The sequence below is a fragment of the Lepisma saccharinum genome (genome assembly GCF_977018435.1).
Source record: "Lepisma saccharinum chromosome 12 unlocalized genomic scaffold, izLepSacc3.1 SUPER_12_unloc_1, whole genome shotgun sequence".
NCBI classification, from domain to species: domain Eukaryota; kingdom Metazoa; phylum Arthropoda; class Insecta; order Zygentoma; family Lepismatidae; genus Lepisma; species Lepisma saccharinum.
The window spans coordinates 17274302-17294281 of NW_028142891.1; the positions used below are offsets into that span (position 1 = coordinate 17274302).

Consider the following 19980-nt stretch of genomic DNA (forward strand, 5'->3'; position numbering starts at 1 on the left):
GCGACCTTCGCTTTTGATTCCATCCCTCATCATTACTGTATTATAGTGACAGTGAAGTGAAGTGTAAACCAATATTGTGCTGCTTATATTAGTGCGCGAACTTCTAGCCCTCTCTCAGACCGTTGCCCAAGACTGCTACCATTCAAGCGGTGAGGGGCATGAAGAAGAAGAAGAAGAAGAAGAATTGTTGGCAACACTGAGTCAAACATTCCGAACAAATGAACGAGATGTTGCGTACCGTTCAATTGATATTTTGAATATTTTGTGTACAGGAAATGTCATTTGACAGATAAACTGTTAATTAAACATGTTTATTTATTTAAGCAAAAAGGTGAGTGTCTGATCCAATAATACGTAACTCTGTAGTATCAAAATTTAATGTATAAGCTATTTATCGTATAATTTATTTTTAAGTGGTCATTTGGTATAAAAATACTTTCATAATTATGTCATATTATCAGAGGACAGATAAAAGTGTTTCACAATTGTACGATATTTGTTTAGATTTTGTCTGTGGCACATGTTATTAGAACCTTCAATTTTCATCGAAATAAACTAGGCATCAAAAAACTTGCTATGTCTGTTGTGTGTCTGGTGACCAAGTGTACCCTTTGGAAATTGTTGTTTTCTACTTTTAAAAGTTATAGGTATTTATATTTCTTGTAACATAAATTGGAGCGAATTGACAATATAGAGAAAGTCTCCAATTTTGTTAATTTTCTGTATACTAACTAATTTTGGCCTCCTAATCACGAATCTGGGTAAGAATTGACACTATAGAGAAAGTCTCCAATTTTGTTAATTTTCGGTATGCTTACTAATTTTGGCCTTCTAATCACGAATCTGTTGTAAAAAACCGGGGGTCGCGTCTGGAAATTGTACATTTTGATGAAACATTGTTCGTTAGCCCCACAAACCATCCACGGGTAGCCCCACGAACCATTCACACGAGGTTAGGTTAGGGGTAAATATGCGATATCGCCCGAATGGATTTCGTCAAATTTACAGGAGAAAATACTTACTGAAATCAGTTTCTGTAGCATTGTCGAAGTTCTTCGAGGTATTTTCTTTCGTGGAAACTGAAAACTTCACCATAGAATGAATTTGAATTTGAATTTAAAATTTTGGGAGCGTCAGCACTTAGGCTATTTTGCACCCGTCACACTATACGGGGTCCAGCCCCTTACCGTTTCACATAACATCTCTAACGTTGCTTAATTAAAATCATAAAATATTAAAATGTTCTGACTTTTGTTAAAAGCCGAGGCTGCAAAAAACACTCAGCACAAATAAGGACAAAACACAGGACAACACAAACAAAATTATACTGGCCATGAGGCCAGTCGCCAGAGCCTCGTTAGTCTTCAGTCCAGGGTGTACTAACGTGGAAGTGAGGTTGACATTTGGGTGTACTACGTGGAAGGTCACCCCTTACACCCCATCACCATAGAATGCTGCAGAACAAGAAATAATCACTTTTTATGTAAGGAACTTGCATTTTCTTGCATTATGCCGTTGTTTCCATTATGTACCTGCAGATGGCGCGAGCGTCGAAAGTCACGCGGTCTCGCTAGTGTTTCCAAATGTGCCTTTTTCTTATGAGAATTTTTTTTTAACTATGCTTACCTAACCCAACCCAGCCTAGCCTAACCCTGCCGGAAATGGTCCGTGGGGCTATCGTGAATGGTTTTTGGGACTATTCATCAATGGTTTGTGGGGCTATCATGAATGTTTTTTTGGGGCTATCCGTCAATGGTTTGTGATGACATAATGAACACGAAAGTAGGTATTTTTCGGTGACGAAGGTTGAAACACTGCATACCCACTCCAAATCGACAAAACACAAGCACGACGCGTGATGATCCGTGATGAGTGCACGCCATATTGTCTGTTACCCAAGCGGAACACGGAATACAAATAATGACTTTTAATATGAAAAGTTGACACTATTTTATGGAAAAAGGCATAACTTCACCTTAGAGAATCTTCCGCAATACAGAATAGAAAAGTATCAATGCTAAAATTAACGAAATAAACGAGTGAGAGGTGTTCGGGCGATATCGCATATTTACTAGGTTAGGTTCCATTAGCACTCATTTCATCCCTAAATTCATCGAAAAAATAGGGTTCTTACTAGAATTTAACATCATAAATCATTTTCTTGTAAAACAACGGCATGGTTGGAGACAATGACAGGAGATTACATTTTCGTTCGTAAAACTACGCATGTACACCTATATATATATATATATATATATATATATATATATATATATATATATATATATATATATATATATACACACACACACACACACACACACATACAGGGTGCAAAATTTCCGGTCGCCATTGACGACTAAAGGTTTTGGGCTGGCGACTGAAATTTCGTTGTTTCAAATGTGTGTCAAACACGCCTCTAGACTTCACCTCTTGAGAGAAACGGCAGAAGTTATAGAAGAAATTCTAAAACTCAGTGATATCCACACTATTAGGTGGTTAGCCAGCAAAGAAAGTGCTGTAAGAGCTCTCTTGCAATCATGGAAAGCTGTTGTGACCCATCTTGAACATGTGGCCTATGGAAAATACAATGATGGCGCTAAAGCTACGGATTTGCTGAAAAGTTTGAAGCAATTTAAATTTGTTAACCTTCTGTACTTCCTTTTGGATTTTTACAGGAAATTGAACCCTTTAAGCCTGGCACTACAAAATAAGAATCTTTTGATTTCATCTCTGAAAATAAAAATTGAACACTGTATTTCAGTTTTGGCTGACCTGGAATCTAATGTTGGACCAAGCGAACAAGATTTCTTGGACCATGTATCCATTTCAGGGAAGATCAGGGATGTGCAGCTCACAAACATTCAAAACGGAGAGCAAAAGTTTCAGGCTGTTAGAGGAAACTTAATTAACAATGCGAAGGTGTACATCACAGAAAGATTGCAATCTATATCCGAGAGGAAAGCCAATGCTGAGAGAGAAGGGCATTTCCAGCGTAATTGCTTTGCTGGCGGCAAGGGGCTAGAAGGTAGCGCCACAGTTTCTTTGGAATACCATAGAGAGGTTCTTCTGCATGTTTTCGACACCTTGGGTTGGCCTCCCAAAGAAATTATTCTTCAGTTTGGGATAGAAGAAATAAAGAAGCTCTACATATACTTGAACCCGAGCCTTTATAATGAGAAAACGGATGTTCTGTCAGCAGAGTAGACAGAATACAAACTTTTGTTTCCTTCTCCAGCTTTGAATCAGACGCTGGAGAAGATTCACAGTGAGGAGTGTTCAGCAAGATTCCCCAATTTGCTCCAGATTTTGACATTTTGTGCTGTTCTACCAGTGAGCACAGCTTCATGTGAGAGAGGTTTCAGCTGTCACAACAGACTCAAAACTACTTACAGGAACTCTCTGAAGACTGAGACACTGGATGATTTGCTCAGAGTTTCCGTAAACGGACCCCCCCCCCCCTTCCCTGTCAGAGATTGACCCAGCAGCTGTGATTGATAAGTGGTACTTCAGTGCAGAACGACAGCGCTACATAAACATTAATTCCTAACTTTTTAATAATTGCTCATATTTTTATTATTTATCAATATAAAATAGTGGCGACCAAAGATTTTAGTCCGGCGACTGACTTCAAACTAGAAATTTCATGCCCTGATATATATGATATGATATGATATTATATATATATATAAAAATTCAATCGGCTTTTTTTTCAAATTTCCAGACGTGACGCCCAGTTTTTTACAACAGATTCATGATTAGGAGGCCAAAATTAGTTAGTATGCCGAAAATTAACAAAATTGGAGACTTTCTCTATATTGTCAATTCATGCTTTGAGTTTGAAATTCTCATACAATTAACAATTTTTTTGTAGATTAATATATCCCGTAACATTGTGACTTGTATTTGTAGATGTATTTCGAGGCTGAATGTAAGTGTGAAATGGCAAATGTAAACTCTGCACCATAAATTAAATATTTTTTTAAGTATGTACACCATTTAATTGAATTGAATTAGAATTTTTGGATATATTGCAATTCGACAGACCATTTATATTGTTAATATGTTTGTGTCTGTATGTGTGTGGATGCTGAGAGGCGGTAATATGTAAGGTTGAAATAGAGAAAACATCTGCTTTACCCTTAAATTTTTTGGAAAGTTCGTCTTGAAAACAGGGAATTATACTTGAATTTTATCATGGTCCTAGAGTGGCCACCCGTGAAGAGTAACTGAGAGCAATGCACGGTGGCAGGTTGTGCATTGCGCATGCATAGGATGTATAGAATTTTTAAACTGCCGAGACTGCATCAATCATCGTGCGGACATCATAACAGAAGGTGTTTTGTGATTTGGCAATTGCGGAATTGAAGTCTGTAGATGGGCATGTTGCAGGAAAAAGCTGCGCTTCAACTTCCAGAAATAACAATCTTCCAGCAAAGATGTCCAAAGTTTCTTACATAACCACTTCAATGTAATGGATTGGGAGAGGATCCCGTTTCATGACCTGGCCACCATGGTCACAGGATCTTACTGTGCTGGACTTTTTCTTGGGAGGTTTTAAGGACCTGGTGTATGTTACAAACGTTCGAGATCTTGTAGACTTACGCGAAGGAATTCGTGATATGATCAACAGTGTGATGCCACTGTTGCTAGGGAATATGTGCACTGAGGTGGAATACCGTGTAGACATGTTGAAGTGTACTATGCATGTCAGAAAACTTCCTGAGTTTATGTATGTGTAAGAAGTTTTGAAAATAATTTTTTATATTTTCAGCTTTATATACTTACCTCTCCTAGAAAGAAAGTGATCCACTTATGTTGTTTTTTTTTGTTCTTTGCAGATAGCAATTCCCAATAACACCAAATTGAAGTGCCTGGCATGGAACAAGGAGCAGGGATATATCGCTTGTGGTGGAGAGGATGGGTTGTTGAAAGTTCTAAAGTTGGAAACAGGTGGGTACCCGTTCGGTTTGATTCATTTCCTTTATTTTACTTTGAATTTGTGTCACTTTTGGCTAATTGCAAAGATGAGGATGGGTGATGATATGAGGAAGAAACATTCACAAAGAAGACTGCGATAACCACTCTGCCATGGAAGCCAGGTTTGGCTAAAATGTACCCTGTCAGTTTTCCACATGTGGACAAGAAATTTGGTGTGTAAGAAACAGTTTTTGAATTCCAGAAAAAAGTCTTATTGGAGCTTGAACTAGGGTTGCAGCGTTGCAGAGGTAGAGTAAACTAAAAATTAATTAATAAGATATTGTATTAAAAGCAATTAATTCGCCCGACCCTGTGGCCGAGTGGTTAGCACATCGCGCTGCGACGCCAAGGGTCCCGGGTTCGAATCCCGGTCGGGCTTGGTTGTTTGTGAATGTCCATTCATCAATTTCATCATTTCATCACTCATCCCCATCTTCGCAAATTAGCCAAGAGGCACAAAACGCGAAGTAAAATAAACTAAATCAATCAATCAATCAATAATAGCAATTAATTCTTCTGTGGGATTGGCCTTCCTAAGGCATGAATAACTATGCAATACATTCAAAAGCCTGAATCACACGGAACTGGATTTCCAGTAGAAATGCCCTAGTTGGTGCTGGGCTGGCTACCCTCACATGATACTTGTTATCGCGTACTTCTTGACAGACTTTTGTTTCCATAAGACATTCTGCAGAGCAGACAATCTGTAAAGATGGACGAGGAATTTGAAGAATGTTGTAGGAGAATTACTGCTTTGTGCTTTTATTAAAAATTAGAAAAGTATGGACTAGAGATTGGCTCGAAAAAAATATAGTAATCAATGTGTACCGAACAAGTTTTTAATTAACTCGGGTGTGCATATTCTATTCAATATTCATGCATGAGATTCACAGGATTCATTCACAATTTTTAAAAAAAATCCTAACATTTAATTTAATACACTTGTAATAATAAGCATTTTCATTTTCGGCTAATTTTATTTGTCACGTACACCTCTCATTGCTTTGCATAAATACCTAAATATTAATGAACTGAACACAAATGCACTGCACGTCATCTCTTTCCTTTTTTTTTATCGAGGAACTAACAAAAGCAGCCAACACTCGGAAACCACAGACAAAAAAACTCCCCTTTGCAAACTCACAGCTTCACATGCCCAAACTTTGCTCTGATTGGCTGTTGCACACAATCCACTCGAGGAGAGCCAGTAGCAATTAGAACATGTCCTGTTCCTCCAAACCAGTCAAGCAGTCAGCGAGGCAGCTACCACACCCGGGCAGGTAGCCAGTTCAGCGGCAACTAACTGGATATCCAGTTCTGTGTGATTCGGCCTTAATGTGTGGCCAACTCTACCTTATCGCTGCAGATTTTGAAATTCTGCTAGAAACTGCAAATATTTATAATGGCATGTTTATTTTTCTTATTTAATGTTATAAAACTACTGTACTCTACTTGTTGTTTTGAAAAAAAATCATGGAAATTTCTGTAAGCGAAGTTGAAATAGTAAAAAAAAAAAGAATGTTTTTTTTTAGAACTGAATGCGAAAATTCAGTCACCAGTTGAAAATTTTGATGCGTTATGGTAACTGGGTGCCCTCTATTTGTCTACTCCTGGTTACACCAGTGACAGCTCCAGGGATACATTATTCTTGTGGATGCCATTACTCCCGACATGTTCAGCTGGGTTCATATGGACTGGGAATGATGTTTGCAGGTGTGTGTAGCTGAGAAAAGGATACATATTGAGCACGTTCTGTCAGGTGCTGTCTGTACCTAATGTAGAATATCACATGCAATATATTAAAACAATTCAAGATATCTTAAGATGGATTTTGCCATTCAATTTGGCAGAAAATTTCACATGATTTTTATGTCACATGCCCCTGTTCAGATTTGAAAAAAATATTTTGAATCCAAGATGGCGGACAGTATATAACATACATCAAAGATGTAGTGGTTGCTCTCTTAGGTATTGCATTATGCTTCCTCTTATGTCCAGTAAAATTTTAAGGCTGGTTCCACACTTTTGAATCACCCTGTAGATTTTCTGCATACATTACTATCCTGTCAGATACCATAAAGCCAGAGACTTATATTTTTTTCATCCGTGCATTTCACATACGTTAGGAATGTGTCTTATTAGAATGTAAATTTTAATTTTTTTGTATTATGTATATTTCTAAAATCAGTTTTAATATTTTCTTTACAATTTTAACACCAAAATGCCATTTTATGTACTACTTTTGGTCTCAGAATGTGATCTGTTTTTTTTTTTGGTGCGGGGTTTGTTGTCATGTCTCCGATTACGAGCATGAAAACTCTTCTACACCCAGGGCTTGCTGGGTGTATTTAATAACCTCAGTTACTCTATTTTATACTTTATTAACTGTAATTGACTTAACTAGAAACTAGTTAGCACTCGTGACTCAACACGTTTAAAGGACACTTGCACTAAGAATCTTCCAATGCACATGCCTTGCAAAGTCGAATCCTTCGTTTAAATTCCAACTGCTATTTTTGATAGATTAGAAGACAGGAAATAATCACAAGGTTACCCACCTTATTGTATTGGAGAAACACAAACATATTTCTTTCTTGCCACTGTAATAATCCTATCTTCCCCATCGTTACCAACACACTTATTTTAGTGGAGTTGCCAAACTCGCACAGAAAATTATCATACCTAAACGTGTGATAAAACTTGAAATCTTCTTTGACCATACAGGCTCATGTTACACAATGAAGGAATGACATTGGGTCAAACGAACATGTACAAATTAACAAAGAAATAATAAATCTTTTGCTATGAAAAATTTGGGTTGTTGCACAGTCTTTTATTCACCACGTACAGGTGTCATTGATTATAATAATAAAAACTGTATTGTGTGAATGTAATACATATGAAATATTATTATAACCCGTGGCGTAACAGCATGTGAGGGCCACTGCCTACTCCCTTTATATGAAACGTAGCAGCAAGAGTGGGATGATGTAATGGGAAACAAGTTTTTCACTATCAAGCTCTCCATTGGTGCATGATGTTCCCTCCCTTTGATGTCATTATAATTGACTTCGAATTGGACACAGTCATCTCATGCATGGTTATTTGCTGCAAGGGCTGGACCCCCTTCTTTGTCGTGTTATTTTAAGTGTTCAGCATATTCTTCTTTTTTCTTGAATGTTCTGATCTTACTTTCCTCACACAAAGTTTTTATCTCCCTACCTGTTTTTTATCCATGTTGGAAGATGATGGCAGTGTTTTAACATACTTTTTTAGTTTTTCCAGAAGAGCTGGTCTATTCCTCTCTTTCTATCCTTCCCATTTTACGTGTTGTGTTTATCCTTTACAACCCTCTCAATGGATGGTTTACACCCATTTTTTAACTTTAACCTTACGAGCTAAGGTTCTGTCCCAGGACTGGTCCCTGGAGACACAATTGGGGATGTTAAAACCGTATCCGTACCGGATTTCACCCTCTGTATTGGAGGGTAGGATCCATTGACCAACAGGCGGCAAGTCAGAGGTAGAGCAGTTAAAATTATAGAAACTCAACTAACTGGCTAACTGCTTGAGCTTTTATTGTGATAATAACAGTTTACTAAAAGGGAGGAGTTAGGGGTGGTAGGAATAGCACAATAAAAGGGCAGGTACTTATCTCGATCCTGGATGCTGGTCCCGTTGGGTGGCCTGAAGGGTCTAGCCTCTGGACAGTCCCTGCTTGGGCTCCACAGCTTCTGATGGCCCTGTAGTGAACTCTTCACGACCGGCAGCAGTCACCCTCTCGCGACTTGGCTTGGATCCCTGACCTACTTGACAACCTCCTTGTCTTTCCTCGGTTTCTGCTCCCGAAGCAGGTTGCATTTATGGTGCTCTCGGGAGTTAGGTAATACTTGGGAAAGGTTTTCCGGGTATGGCCAGTAACGCTAAGGTAAGGATTATAGATAAGAGGATTTTTCCTCATACAGTTTGAAGGGTGCAAAATTCCCATATGTGCCCACGTACCCACAAATTTTAATTAATTAATTCAAGTGTTCATTAAATAATTGTTTGAAATTGGTACATGGGACCACTTTTGCTCACTCTCGAGCATACCACATTGGAATGATTGTCAGTTTTATCGTCACTGTGAGGTGTTCCCATATTGAAGAGCCTACAATACAATACTATCATACCTTCGAACACCATTTTAACGTGACAATAATTGTAGAAACATGTGTAAAATATCTGCCTTGGTAGTTTCAGCCCACAATCATTTATTTCATTTTCATGTATGACTGTGTATTGACTAAACTACATTTTAACATAGAGATGCTTCACTTCTTCTTTCACTTCACTATCCATATTTGAGGGTTCACTACCACAGACAAATGACTGTTGTACTGCCTGATACTACCTGACTGCGAATGTATGCTGCTCATTTTACCTGTTGGCTTTTTTTTCTTGTGATGTTGCTACTTTCGCCTTTTACAGTTTGTTGACCTGTTACTCCCACTGCCGGTAGCATGGACTCTTTCTGGGTCTACACTGAAGCCATCTCAGGATCATGGAAACACGAACACTAGATGACCGTTTTAAACAGTTTATTGTGGGAACAGTTACTGGTGTAGTAGGAGTCAGAAATGATTGAAGGGATAATTAATTCTAAACTGGATATGATTTTGTAACTAAGCACTCCTGGTCCACCCAGGGATTATTTACCTCGTAGTCCACTAAGGAAGGGTTTAACCTAGCCCACCCAGGGATTCTTGGCATCCTAATCCACCCAGTAGTTGATTGCCAAGGAAAATAAGCAACTGCTATTTTGTGAAAATATCTGTGTTTTTATACCAGAGATTTTACTCTCCAACCACCATGATCCCAAAATTATTACATCATAATAAAGTTGCATTATGTAAAGTAATTTAATTTTAATGAAGGTTACAATATTTGAAAGTTGAGATATTATACATTTTTTATTTTACCTTATTTTATGAAAGAGATTTTAAATTTATCAGGGTGGCGACAGACCTGGAAAACCTGGAAAACCGGGAAAAGTCAGGGAATTTGAGGTGTCAAAAAAAGTCAGGGAAATGTCAGGGAATATCGTCTTCATTGACTTCGAACACTCTTTTGACGAAAATTGTTATAACTCGGGCACTATGGGAGCAATCTACTTCGGATAACTTTTGTTTTGCAGCTAGAACATCATCGCATGCAATCTTGTACAATTTAGAACACCGGACTGAGGAAGGGGGCTTGGGGGGGCACGTCCCCCGAATTTCAATGGGAAAAACAAAAATCTGAAGTTTGCGCCCTCTTCTCCCGTTATTTTGGGGAGAAGGCACAAACTTTAGTATTCTTTTCAAAGAATGGACATTTCTCAAGAGAATGAAACATGTTTGATGTTCTTGGTTTCCATACAAGTTGAATAATAAGCCAAAATGTGATTTTTTTTAACGAAAAATAGGTAATTTGCATTTTTGGAGGAAAATTGTTATAACTCTGACACTATGGGAGCAATCTACTTATGATAAGTTTTGTTTTGCAGCTAAAACATCATAGCATGCAACCGTGTACAATTCAGAACGCCGTACCGAGGAAGGGGGTTTAGGGGGCGCGACCCCCGAATTTCAATGAAAAAACCATAAAAATCTGGAGGTTGCCCCTCTTCTCCCGCTATTTGGGAAGAAGGCGTGAACTTTAGTATTCTTTTCAAAGAATGGACATTTCTGAAGAGAATGAAACATGTTTCATGTTCTTGGGTGTCATACAAGTTGAATAATAAGCCAAAATGTGATTATTATTTTTTTTTACGAAAAATAGGTAATTAGCATTTTTGGAGGAAAATTGTTATAACTCGGGCACTATGGGAGCAATCTACTTCGGATAAATTTTGTTTTTCAGCTAAAACATCGTACTATGCAACCGTATACAATTCAGAACGCCAAACGAGGAAGGGGGGGGGGGGGTTGGAGTCGCGACCCCCGAATTTCAATGAAAAAACCATAAACATATGGAGTTTGCCCCCTCTTCTCCCGCTATTTGGGAAGAAGGCGTGAACTTTAGTATTATTTTTAAAGAATGGAGATTTCTGAAGAGAATGAAACATGTTTCATGTTCTTGGTTGTCATACAAGTTGAATAATAAGCCAAAATGTGATTTCTTTTTTCTTTCTTTTTTTTTTACGAAAAATAGGTAATTAGCATTTTTGGAGGAAAATTGTTATAACTCTGGCACTATGGGAGCAATTTACTTCGGATAAGTTTTGTTTTGCAGCTAAAACATCATAGCATGTAGCCGTGTACAATTAAAATCGCCGAACCGAGGAAGGGGGGTTTGGGGGCGTGACCATCGAATTTCAATTTTAAAAAAATCTTTAGTTTGCCCCCTCTTCTCTCGCTATTTTCGGAAGAAGGCGCAAACCTTAGTATTCTCTTCAAAGAATGGACCATTCCAAAGAGATTGAAACTTGTTTCATGTTCCTGGGTGCCATACAAGTTGAATAATGAGCCAAAATGTGAGACACTTCGGAAATGTGTCATGGATATGTTGCGGAGCGGGGGGAGGTTGGTCATCAATATGAATTTACCCAGGCTTGCTCCAGAGCTGTCTCAAACAGAAGAGTTTGAGGGTCCAAAAAGCACATTCATTTCGTAATCTGCACCATGATACCATATGGTTTCATCGGGCCAGAACGACCTTACTCTGATGATACCATATAATAACATCGGGGGAGTAAAGGTTAAGCCTCTAAATATTACGTGGAAAATGCATTGAATTATCATTTTTTCTTGTCCATATGGGAGAGTAGTAAGGAGACCGAACTGTCAACAGATGGAGGGGATGGGAGCGGGTGGCGCCGTCCGATAGTTGTCGGACGTCGTAGTAAGCATTTTGTTGGGCAAACTGAAGGAACATGGAAACAAATAGGTTCCATTGATACATACGATTTTTGTCGAATATCGCCACCCGACAAAGTATCTCACTACAACATGTGACAGAAATTGCATGCATGGGACTCTTATGATTTTTGTTCGATGTCTTCGGACTGCAACATCCAACAAAAATCGTATGCATAAACAAGAAGAGCTTTAGACTGCAAATATGCTGCTGGAATTGTATTACTTTTCTGGCTTGCTTCACCTTATTTAATGTAGCAATGCTTACAAAGGTTTTCTTACATCACCCTGATGTATGCGTGTATGACATTGCACTATTCTTAGATATCAAGAAGAATCCAACAAAACTGGATATATATTGAATACTATCACGAAAAAGTGAAACATAAACCTGCATTGGTGAACGTTATAAAAATTGGCAAGTGCATGCTCCCAACCTCAAATTTACTGCAACACTAGTATTGCAATGAAATTAACACCATTCTCTGCCCTGTCTGTTTAAACTCGTGAGAGATGGTCATTAATCTCTCACTGAGTAAGGTTAATGTCCAATATTATGAAATAAAATACTAGTAATAAATACGTAAATATTTTAATATGATATTTACTCGAATCATTCAATCATGAAAGCAAATCACTTTCTTCAAGAAATGACTTTTTTCTGCCAGCCCTGCTAAATTTTTACTTTCCATCTACTGATTTATACGAGGGGTGGCCAGAAAGTAATTTCCGATTGATTTTCGCAAACGCCAAAACCATGAAAAATGGTAATTGCTGCGAAGTTATGTTTAGGAATGAGCAGTGATGTCTGGACACATTTTTCGCCCTTTCTAAATATCAAAATAATGCGAATTTGGCATAAAACGTGAATTGTTGGCGTTTTTATTGATTTTTTTAAAAGAAATGACCTAAAACAACAAAAAATTCCATGAAATCCAACATTCTTGTCTTTTCTAGGCCATGTTTGTGTACATAGAACATGCAAGTTTTCCAACATTTTACTCAAGAGTAAACTATTGAGTTATACTTACATGGAATAATTCCGACAGCCACATTAAATCATGTATTTCCCACGATTTTTTCAACTTCTATCAAAACCATTTGCATCACAGAGAAAAGTGGCAGGGTTCTAACAGGAGATCGAGTGCGTATCTACTGTCACACGGGATCCATATCCTCATAGTTGTCGCACGAGATATGTTTTCAATGTCAATGTCGATCTCCTGCGGGGGAGAACCGGGATGTTTTCCACCTATTCAAACTGCTTCGGCACCCACCCAGCATCATATGAAGCTGGTACCTTGAGGAAACTTTGAGGGATAAAGGTAGCCAGGAGCATGGTGCTGATCACATCACCCCCACCTTTAGCCATGATCAAGAAAGTGTGGGGTCCACTCCACACCCTTATACACCTTCATGGAAAAGTGCAGGGGAGCACTTTACTTTTACTTCCTCAAAAATCTGTTCCAACATATCAAACTGTCACGAAAATACATAGACCATGTGATCTACAATTTTAAATAATCGTTTAAAACACAATGGAGTATTAAGTTTCGGTATATTTGGCAGATAAATGTTCTAAAACCAAAACGCGAATTTTGGGAAATTTAATACTGACAAGTCAGAAAAATGATAATGCCAATTTTTGGTGCCATAATATATCGGTATCTGTCACGTGAGATTGATTGATTTTAATTTTTTGGGTACATCGCCACTTATGGTCATTATCCACCCTTCAGTATATACGGGGGAAATTCCATTATCTAAAATCCTTACCTTAAAATTTAAAAAAAAGGTGTATCGAAAATAACTTTCCCAAAAGAACTTTCAAGATCTCAAACTCTCACGAAGAGGCGTAAGCCATGTGACTTACAATTTGAAACAGTAGTTTAAAAATACCATGAAGGAATAATTTCAGATGTTTGCCAGAAAATGCGCTAAAATGAAAATGTGAATTTTGAGAAAAATAACACCGTATAGTAAAAAATAAAAAATAAGAAAATACACCAATTTTTTTAAAAAATAACAAAATATCAAGGTCCCTACCGATTAGGTATAAATAAAACATGAATATCAGTTGTAATTTATTGCATTAGTAACAGTGAATCTTAACCTAATTTTCAGCATAATCACCACCGTTATTCTGGGATTTGTAGTAGCATGCCACTAAATTTTGTATGCCCATGGTATATGTGTCGGACAGCAAAGACTGGAACTATCTCTACCTCAGTGTAGCTGTCAAATCCTTACCCTGCCAGAAACCTCTTTAGTTAAACAAAGAGATGAAAGTCGGTACATTCAAGGCCAGGGCTGTACAGGGAATGGTCCAAGATCTCTCACCTGAAGTGATGCAAAGGGCCCGTGTGTACTCAGCTGTATGGGGTTGTGCACATTCGATTGGCCTTCCGTGAATTGTCTGCACCATCGTCTGACCATACACGACGTCCTGTCTGCACACCTCACACAATTGCTGGTGGCTCTGTGCCAAATTCTGAGTGTACATTGTAGGCTAGGCTCGGTGGGAGACTGTATGACAGGTGCAATCTTTAACCTAGAACTTTCCTAAAACGGCTGCATTGCAACTGTACCAGATTAGATACATGCCACTTCTTCCTGCCTGCATGTGTGTGTGTCGCTCTCCGACCACTAGTGCTGCGTATAGGGGTCATTGGACCTTTTTTCAGGATGCCCCTCGTATATGAACTTTCAGAAGCTTTTATTATTAGTGTGTTCCTGTTTTAATGTGTGGTTAGCTAAGTCAGGTACCTATACAATGAAATTCTATAAATTGCTTGCGTTAAATTTCTAATACCTACATACCCTTTTCGTCAGCATTAATGGTATAACTGCATGTAGTCAGTTTCACAGTACTTAACTTGGATATACTGTACTGAAGCAGAAATCTCATTGATAATGTAAGGAAATATGACACTTTATTTTATTCGATTCAATTGTTTCACTTACATGCAAGAGTTAAGTTGTTTGCTTTACAGAGAAGAGAGCTTTATGCATTGAAAAATGAGTCCGCACTCATGGTTCTTGCAAGCAGAGGGTTCCAAACCTCAGTGGAAATATCAACATATAGTACCGAGAATGTATAAGGAGACTGATAAATTACAAATTGTATTTCTTAAATCAATCACTCTAATTTCATTTAGTCGTAACTTTAAAAATAATCAAGTATTTTATTTTAAACTTACTGCGTATGACGAAATTCCGTAATCCTTCCCTAGCTTGTGAATTGTAATAATTTTCCAAATTCACTATTTTGCAGTTTGAATTCAAATCATAGAGAATAGAGAAATTAAGTCAATTTCATAGAAGATAATATTGGTACTTAACAAATCCATACCTGGATCTGTATGAGTTTATTATTTCCATTTGCAAAAACATCGATTTAGTTTAGTTTGTAATTGTCAGGGAAAAGTGCAAATTTTTGTCCTGGAAAACCTGGAAAAGTCAGGGAATTTCATTTCTGCTTGTTTGTAGCCACCCTGATTTATAATTTGCTACCATTAGTGAATTGCATTCAAGTTGTTTCATAACAGTTGAGTGTCATTTCCTTGAACACATGATAATTCCCAAATAACATATATGCAGTTTACCTATAATTTCAAATGTTTAAATGCTATATTTGTTACAGAGGCGTAACAACGTCATGGCGACCGAAGAGCTCTCTCTTCTGTACGCCTTCTAGCGTAGCATATTCGCTCGGTTTTAAGAAATATTGACCCTGACAGACCTTGCCAGAGCCTGCTTAGAAATGTGTAGCATAAGACTTTTGCAGGAAATGGTAAGAACACTGGCCTTTGGCTAGAGGTGACGTGAGGCCAAGCGAGGGTTTAAATAAGTGCGCATGAGAACGACACGAGGTCTTTTTGCTGGTAATCGTCGGAGAAGCAGGAGCTATTGGTCTATTTTCTAAACCTATCAGGGTAAGCTATCATCCACCCTTATCTGTCATTCGGATTGCTCACTTCAGTATAAAACCTAACCATGAGTTTCTATTGATGTTAATTTAGATATTTGTACCTGCCCTTTCAGGGCTGTCTCTACCATAACTAGTATTAATTGGGAGGGGCAAGTTACATCCCTATTTAAGATCCCCACATTCATGTTGGAACGCTACTAGCATCATCTGTGGAAACTATTGGGTGCTCACAGGCCTCTCTGACGGTGTGCTAACATAGTCACCTTGTATTCAAGGAGTCCAAGGTTCATTACCTGGTGGAGGCACATTACACAGTGGTTTGGATCCCACTTTAAAATGTTGGTCCAGTCCCAATTAGCCTTCACATGTGCATAAAATGCACTTATAGCATCAATTCAAAATTCAAATTCTATTGGATGCTCGAGCAAAATCTTATTCCTGCAGCACTCTTAATTCATTGTCATATTGGTAATATTTTATAGGCACTTTATCAAAAGGCTTTTCGCAGTGATTTGTTGCTATGTACTTAGGCTGATTCTTTGGTAGTGGCAACTATGCTATAGTGACCCGTGCAATGGAACCATGCAATGTCGTTTATACCAAAGGTTAATTACATGTGCACCCTCCCTCAGAGCAATTGAACTCACTCTTCCCACTCCATGCCCGTGTGCAGTGACAAGAACAACAGAGCAGTTGTGAGCGAGCGGTCGCGGAGTGCAGTCACAATGTTTACGAACCAAGAGCAGAGGAGCTGGATAAAAATTGAATGTACTAGAGGTTGCACAGCACGACAGTGTCACCATGGACTGCAACAGGTTTGCGTGCATCTGCAAAACAACCTGCGAGAAGCTCCGAGAAGAAAACGATGGCACTTTATAACCCACCCATTATTCTGCATGACAATGCTTGGCCACATACAGCTGGACCAGTGGCTGATTTGTTCAATCGCTATGGATGGGAAGTGCTCTACCACCACACATACTCTCCGGAAGATGAAGAGATTCACTTCCGAACAGTTTTGAGACATTCTTCGCTCTCTTCACACTAGCAACAGATTAGGCAGTGCCAACGGCATCCGACGGCTTCCACAACACGTTGTACGCAATGCTGGGGACTACATCGAAGGCCTGTAAAACTTAGAATCATGTATTTATGCTATGTGTCTAGTAAATAAATAGTTTCCATTTCTAAAAAATCAGCCCCGGTATCATGGCTGTGCATTTTAATCGCTGTACATTTATCCTGTTGCAGGTAAAGATGGGAAGGTGAAGGGTCTGGCAGCCCCATCCAACCTTTCAATGAACCAAACACTGGAAGGACACAGTGGCCAGATACAGGTTGTTACATGGAACGAAATACACCAGAAACTTACCAGCAGCGACCAGTATGGACTGATCATAGTTTGGATGCTGTACAAGGTAATGGGAAAGATGATATGTAATAGCGGAGTGTAAGCAATGTGCATCAGCTACCTTATGTACTATGGGGTGTAAGAAATGACCTTCCTGTAAGGCACTGAAATGTCAACCTCACTTCCACGTAGTACACCTCGGTAGCTGCTTTTTCTAAGCCAACGAGGCTCTGGCATCTGCACCAGTATTATCTTCTCTAGAGCTGTGTACGTGTGTGTTGTCCTTATGTGTGCTGAATGCCCCTTTACAGCCTCAGCTTTTAACCCAGGTAAGAAGAATATTTCAGTCCTCGGACACGGTTTTATTTTAGTTACGGTAAGGGCCTGTACCACGTATAATGTGACAGGTGGACCATCTCTTGGAATTTCTCTTGTACATTATTTCTTGCACCCTTCCAACCACAAGTGATCGCTTCTCCATACCTTGCTGTTGGGGAGTTGGCTACATGCTCTCAAGGTCACAGGGTCTTGCTTTTGTTTTTTCAAATCTTATTGAATTCTATTTTCGGCGACGGTCTGAGAGACGTACCATAGTAGTTATGTGTGTTTTTTGTGTTGTGTTGTGTTTCAAATGGCTCATAACGCATTTGTAATTTCAGGAAATGATTTCATATAACTTTGAACTACCTCTCTTCTGACAATATAAAATTGTAGAAATGCTAAGAGTTTTAAAATAACAAAACAACTACTGACAGACCCCTACATAGTAGTTGTGAGATTTTCAATGCCCATAGTACTTAAAGGCAGAACAGTCTTGACTATAACCTTCTCAACCTCCACGTCGTGGCGTCAATTATACCGTGCTGTGAGCAGTTTCCGTCAAATTTGTCAATATAGTTTGCACTGCAATTTCCATTGACAAATATTGTGTAGTGATATTCTGAGGAGAATGGAATTCTCGTTGGTGTTCAAAATGCAACATGTCAGTGAAAAATAACCATTTACCACCATTTGGTGATTCTGACCTGAGGTGCAACCTCAGATTTCATTAGATTCCGTGGTTGACAACTAATTTAAGCCTTGAAGTATGCTCATTATGATAAGACTGATTTTAATTTTTTCAGGGCTCATGGTACGAAGAGATGATTAACAACAGGAACAAGTCTGTTGTAAAGGGAATGGCTTGGAATTCAGATGGGCAGAAGATATGCATTGTGTACGAAGATGGTAAGACTCTTTAATTGTTTAAAATTAAAATCACGCAGACCATGTTATTCATTTTGTTGTTGCACGTTCTTTGTCAATAAATTATTGCCTGATTCATGTTATTTCTTTTGATGTTGCATGTTCTTTCTCAATAAATTATTGCATGTTTTATTTGCAACATGGATGATTATTCTCCTTAACACATTTTATTAGTAACTTTGTTAATATGTTATATGTTTCCGTTTATTTCAAAACACAAGATATTAATGTTTTTATGCTGAATATGTTGAGACAATGTAGAAGCACGACAAACAGAATATGTAATACATGTAAAAAAAAGGGGCTGATATTTTTTTAAAAAAACAAGAAAATGATACGAGAAGAAATTTATTGTGATTGATAAACAAGTACATACCTTGGCTATTTTTTGACGTAGTCACTATTAACCTACAGACATTTCTGATAGCATGGCACAAGCTTCCGTATACCCTCTGCGTAAAAATCTGCTGCCTGAGAGTGCAGCCAGTCCAGAACTGATGTCTTGAGCATGTCACTGTCGTTGAAACGCTTCGATGCAAGCCACTTTTTCAGGCGAAGAAAAAGAAAGAAATCGGTGGGTGCAAGGTCGGGGCTGTAAGGGGAATGATTGAATAGTTCCCATCGAAATCTTTGAATTGTCTGAACAGTACGAGCAGCTGTGTGTGGGTGGGCGTTGTCATGGATCAAAAAATTCCAGAGCTTTGCATTCATCTCTGCCGATTTTGGATGCCACGTCGCAGATTATTCAGTGTTTCGCAATACATCTCTGTGGTAATTTTTCGTCCTGGTTCCAAGAATTCCACAAAAATCACACCCTTTTGGTCCCAAAACACGGTTGCCATGATTTTGTGAACTGATGGTGTTTGTTTGAATTTCTTCGCTTTAGAACCAGAGTGCTGCCATAGCATTGACTGCTTCTTCGACTCCCCAGTGGCATACGATATCCACGTTTCAACCTCTGTCACTATGTGCGAAAAGATGTCATCCCCATCCTCCCCCCAGCGGGCCAAGAAATCACGTGCAGCTGTCCTTCTTTGCTCTTTGTGAGCGTCTGTCAGCATTTTTGGTACCCACCTCACACACAGTTTTTGAAACCCCAGGTTGTCAGTCACAATTCGATTCACTGTTTTCGCAGATACTTCTGGAAACTCTTTGGTGAGTTCAGATATTGTGAACCGGCGATTGGAACACACTTTCTCGTTAACACGTTCCACCAGATCATCCTTCTGAACACTAGGCATTCTGCTACACTCATGGTCATGGACATTTGAACGGCCTTCCCGAAACTCTCTGTACCATTACCTACCTGACCTTCCCTTCACTCATCACTGTCGGTCTATAAATGACACACAATTCCCGATGGATGTCAGCTGCATTCTGTCCTCTGGCGTTCAGAAATCGTATGACAGATCTCACTTCACATTTGGCGGTACGGCAGCCATTTCACCTTACTGCTACTTGCACGTAAGCAAATGCACACTGACGATTCTATCTCTGTTGCAAACACAGAATGCTAGGGCATGCTCCTGCGCATGCGCTCAACTTCATCAGTGTTGCCAACCCTGCGTAAAAAATTATCGGGCCTTTTTTTTTTT

General features: G+C 38.8%; 1 protein-coding gene across 2 annotated transcripts in view; it reads left to right on the forward strand.

Annotated features, from left to right (window-relative positions):
- Positions 1-222: 222 nt before the first annotated feature.
- Oseg4 (intraflagellar transport protein Oseg4) overlaps positions 223-19980 on the forward strand; it is a 134603-nt gene continuing 114845 nt past the window's right edge. For both annotated transcript variants that reach the window (XM_083115762.1, XM_083115763.1), the window contains exons 1-4: positions 223-331; positions 4842-4953; positions 17041-17207; positions 18265-18367. In XM_083115762.1, coding sequence (XP_082971888.1) covers positions 308-331; positions 4842-4953; positions 17041-17207; positions 18265-18367 — 406 coding nt within the window. In that variant the 5' untranslated portion in view covers positions 223-307. The remainder of the gene's footprint in view (positions 332-4841; positions 4954-17040; positions 17208-18264; positions 18368-19980) is intronic.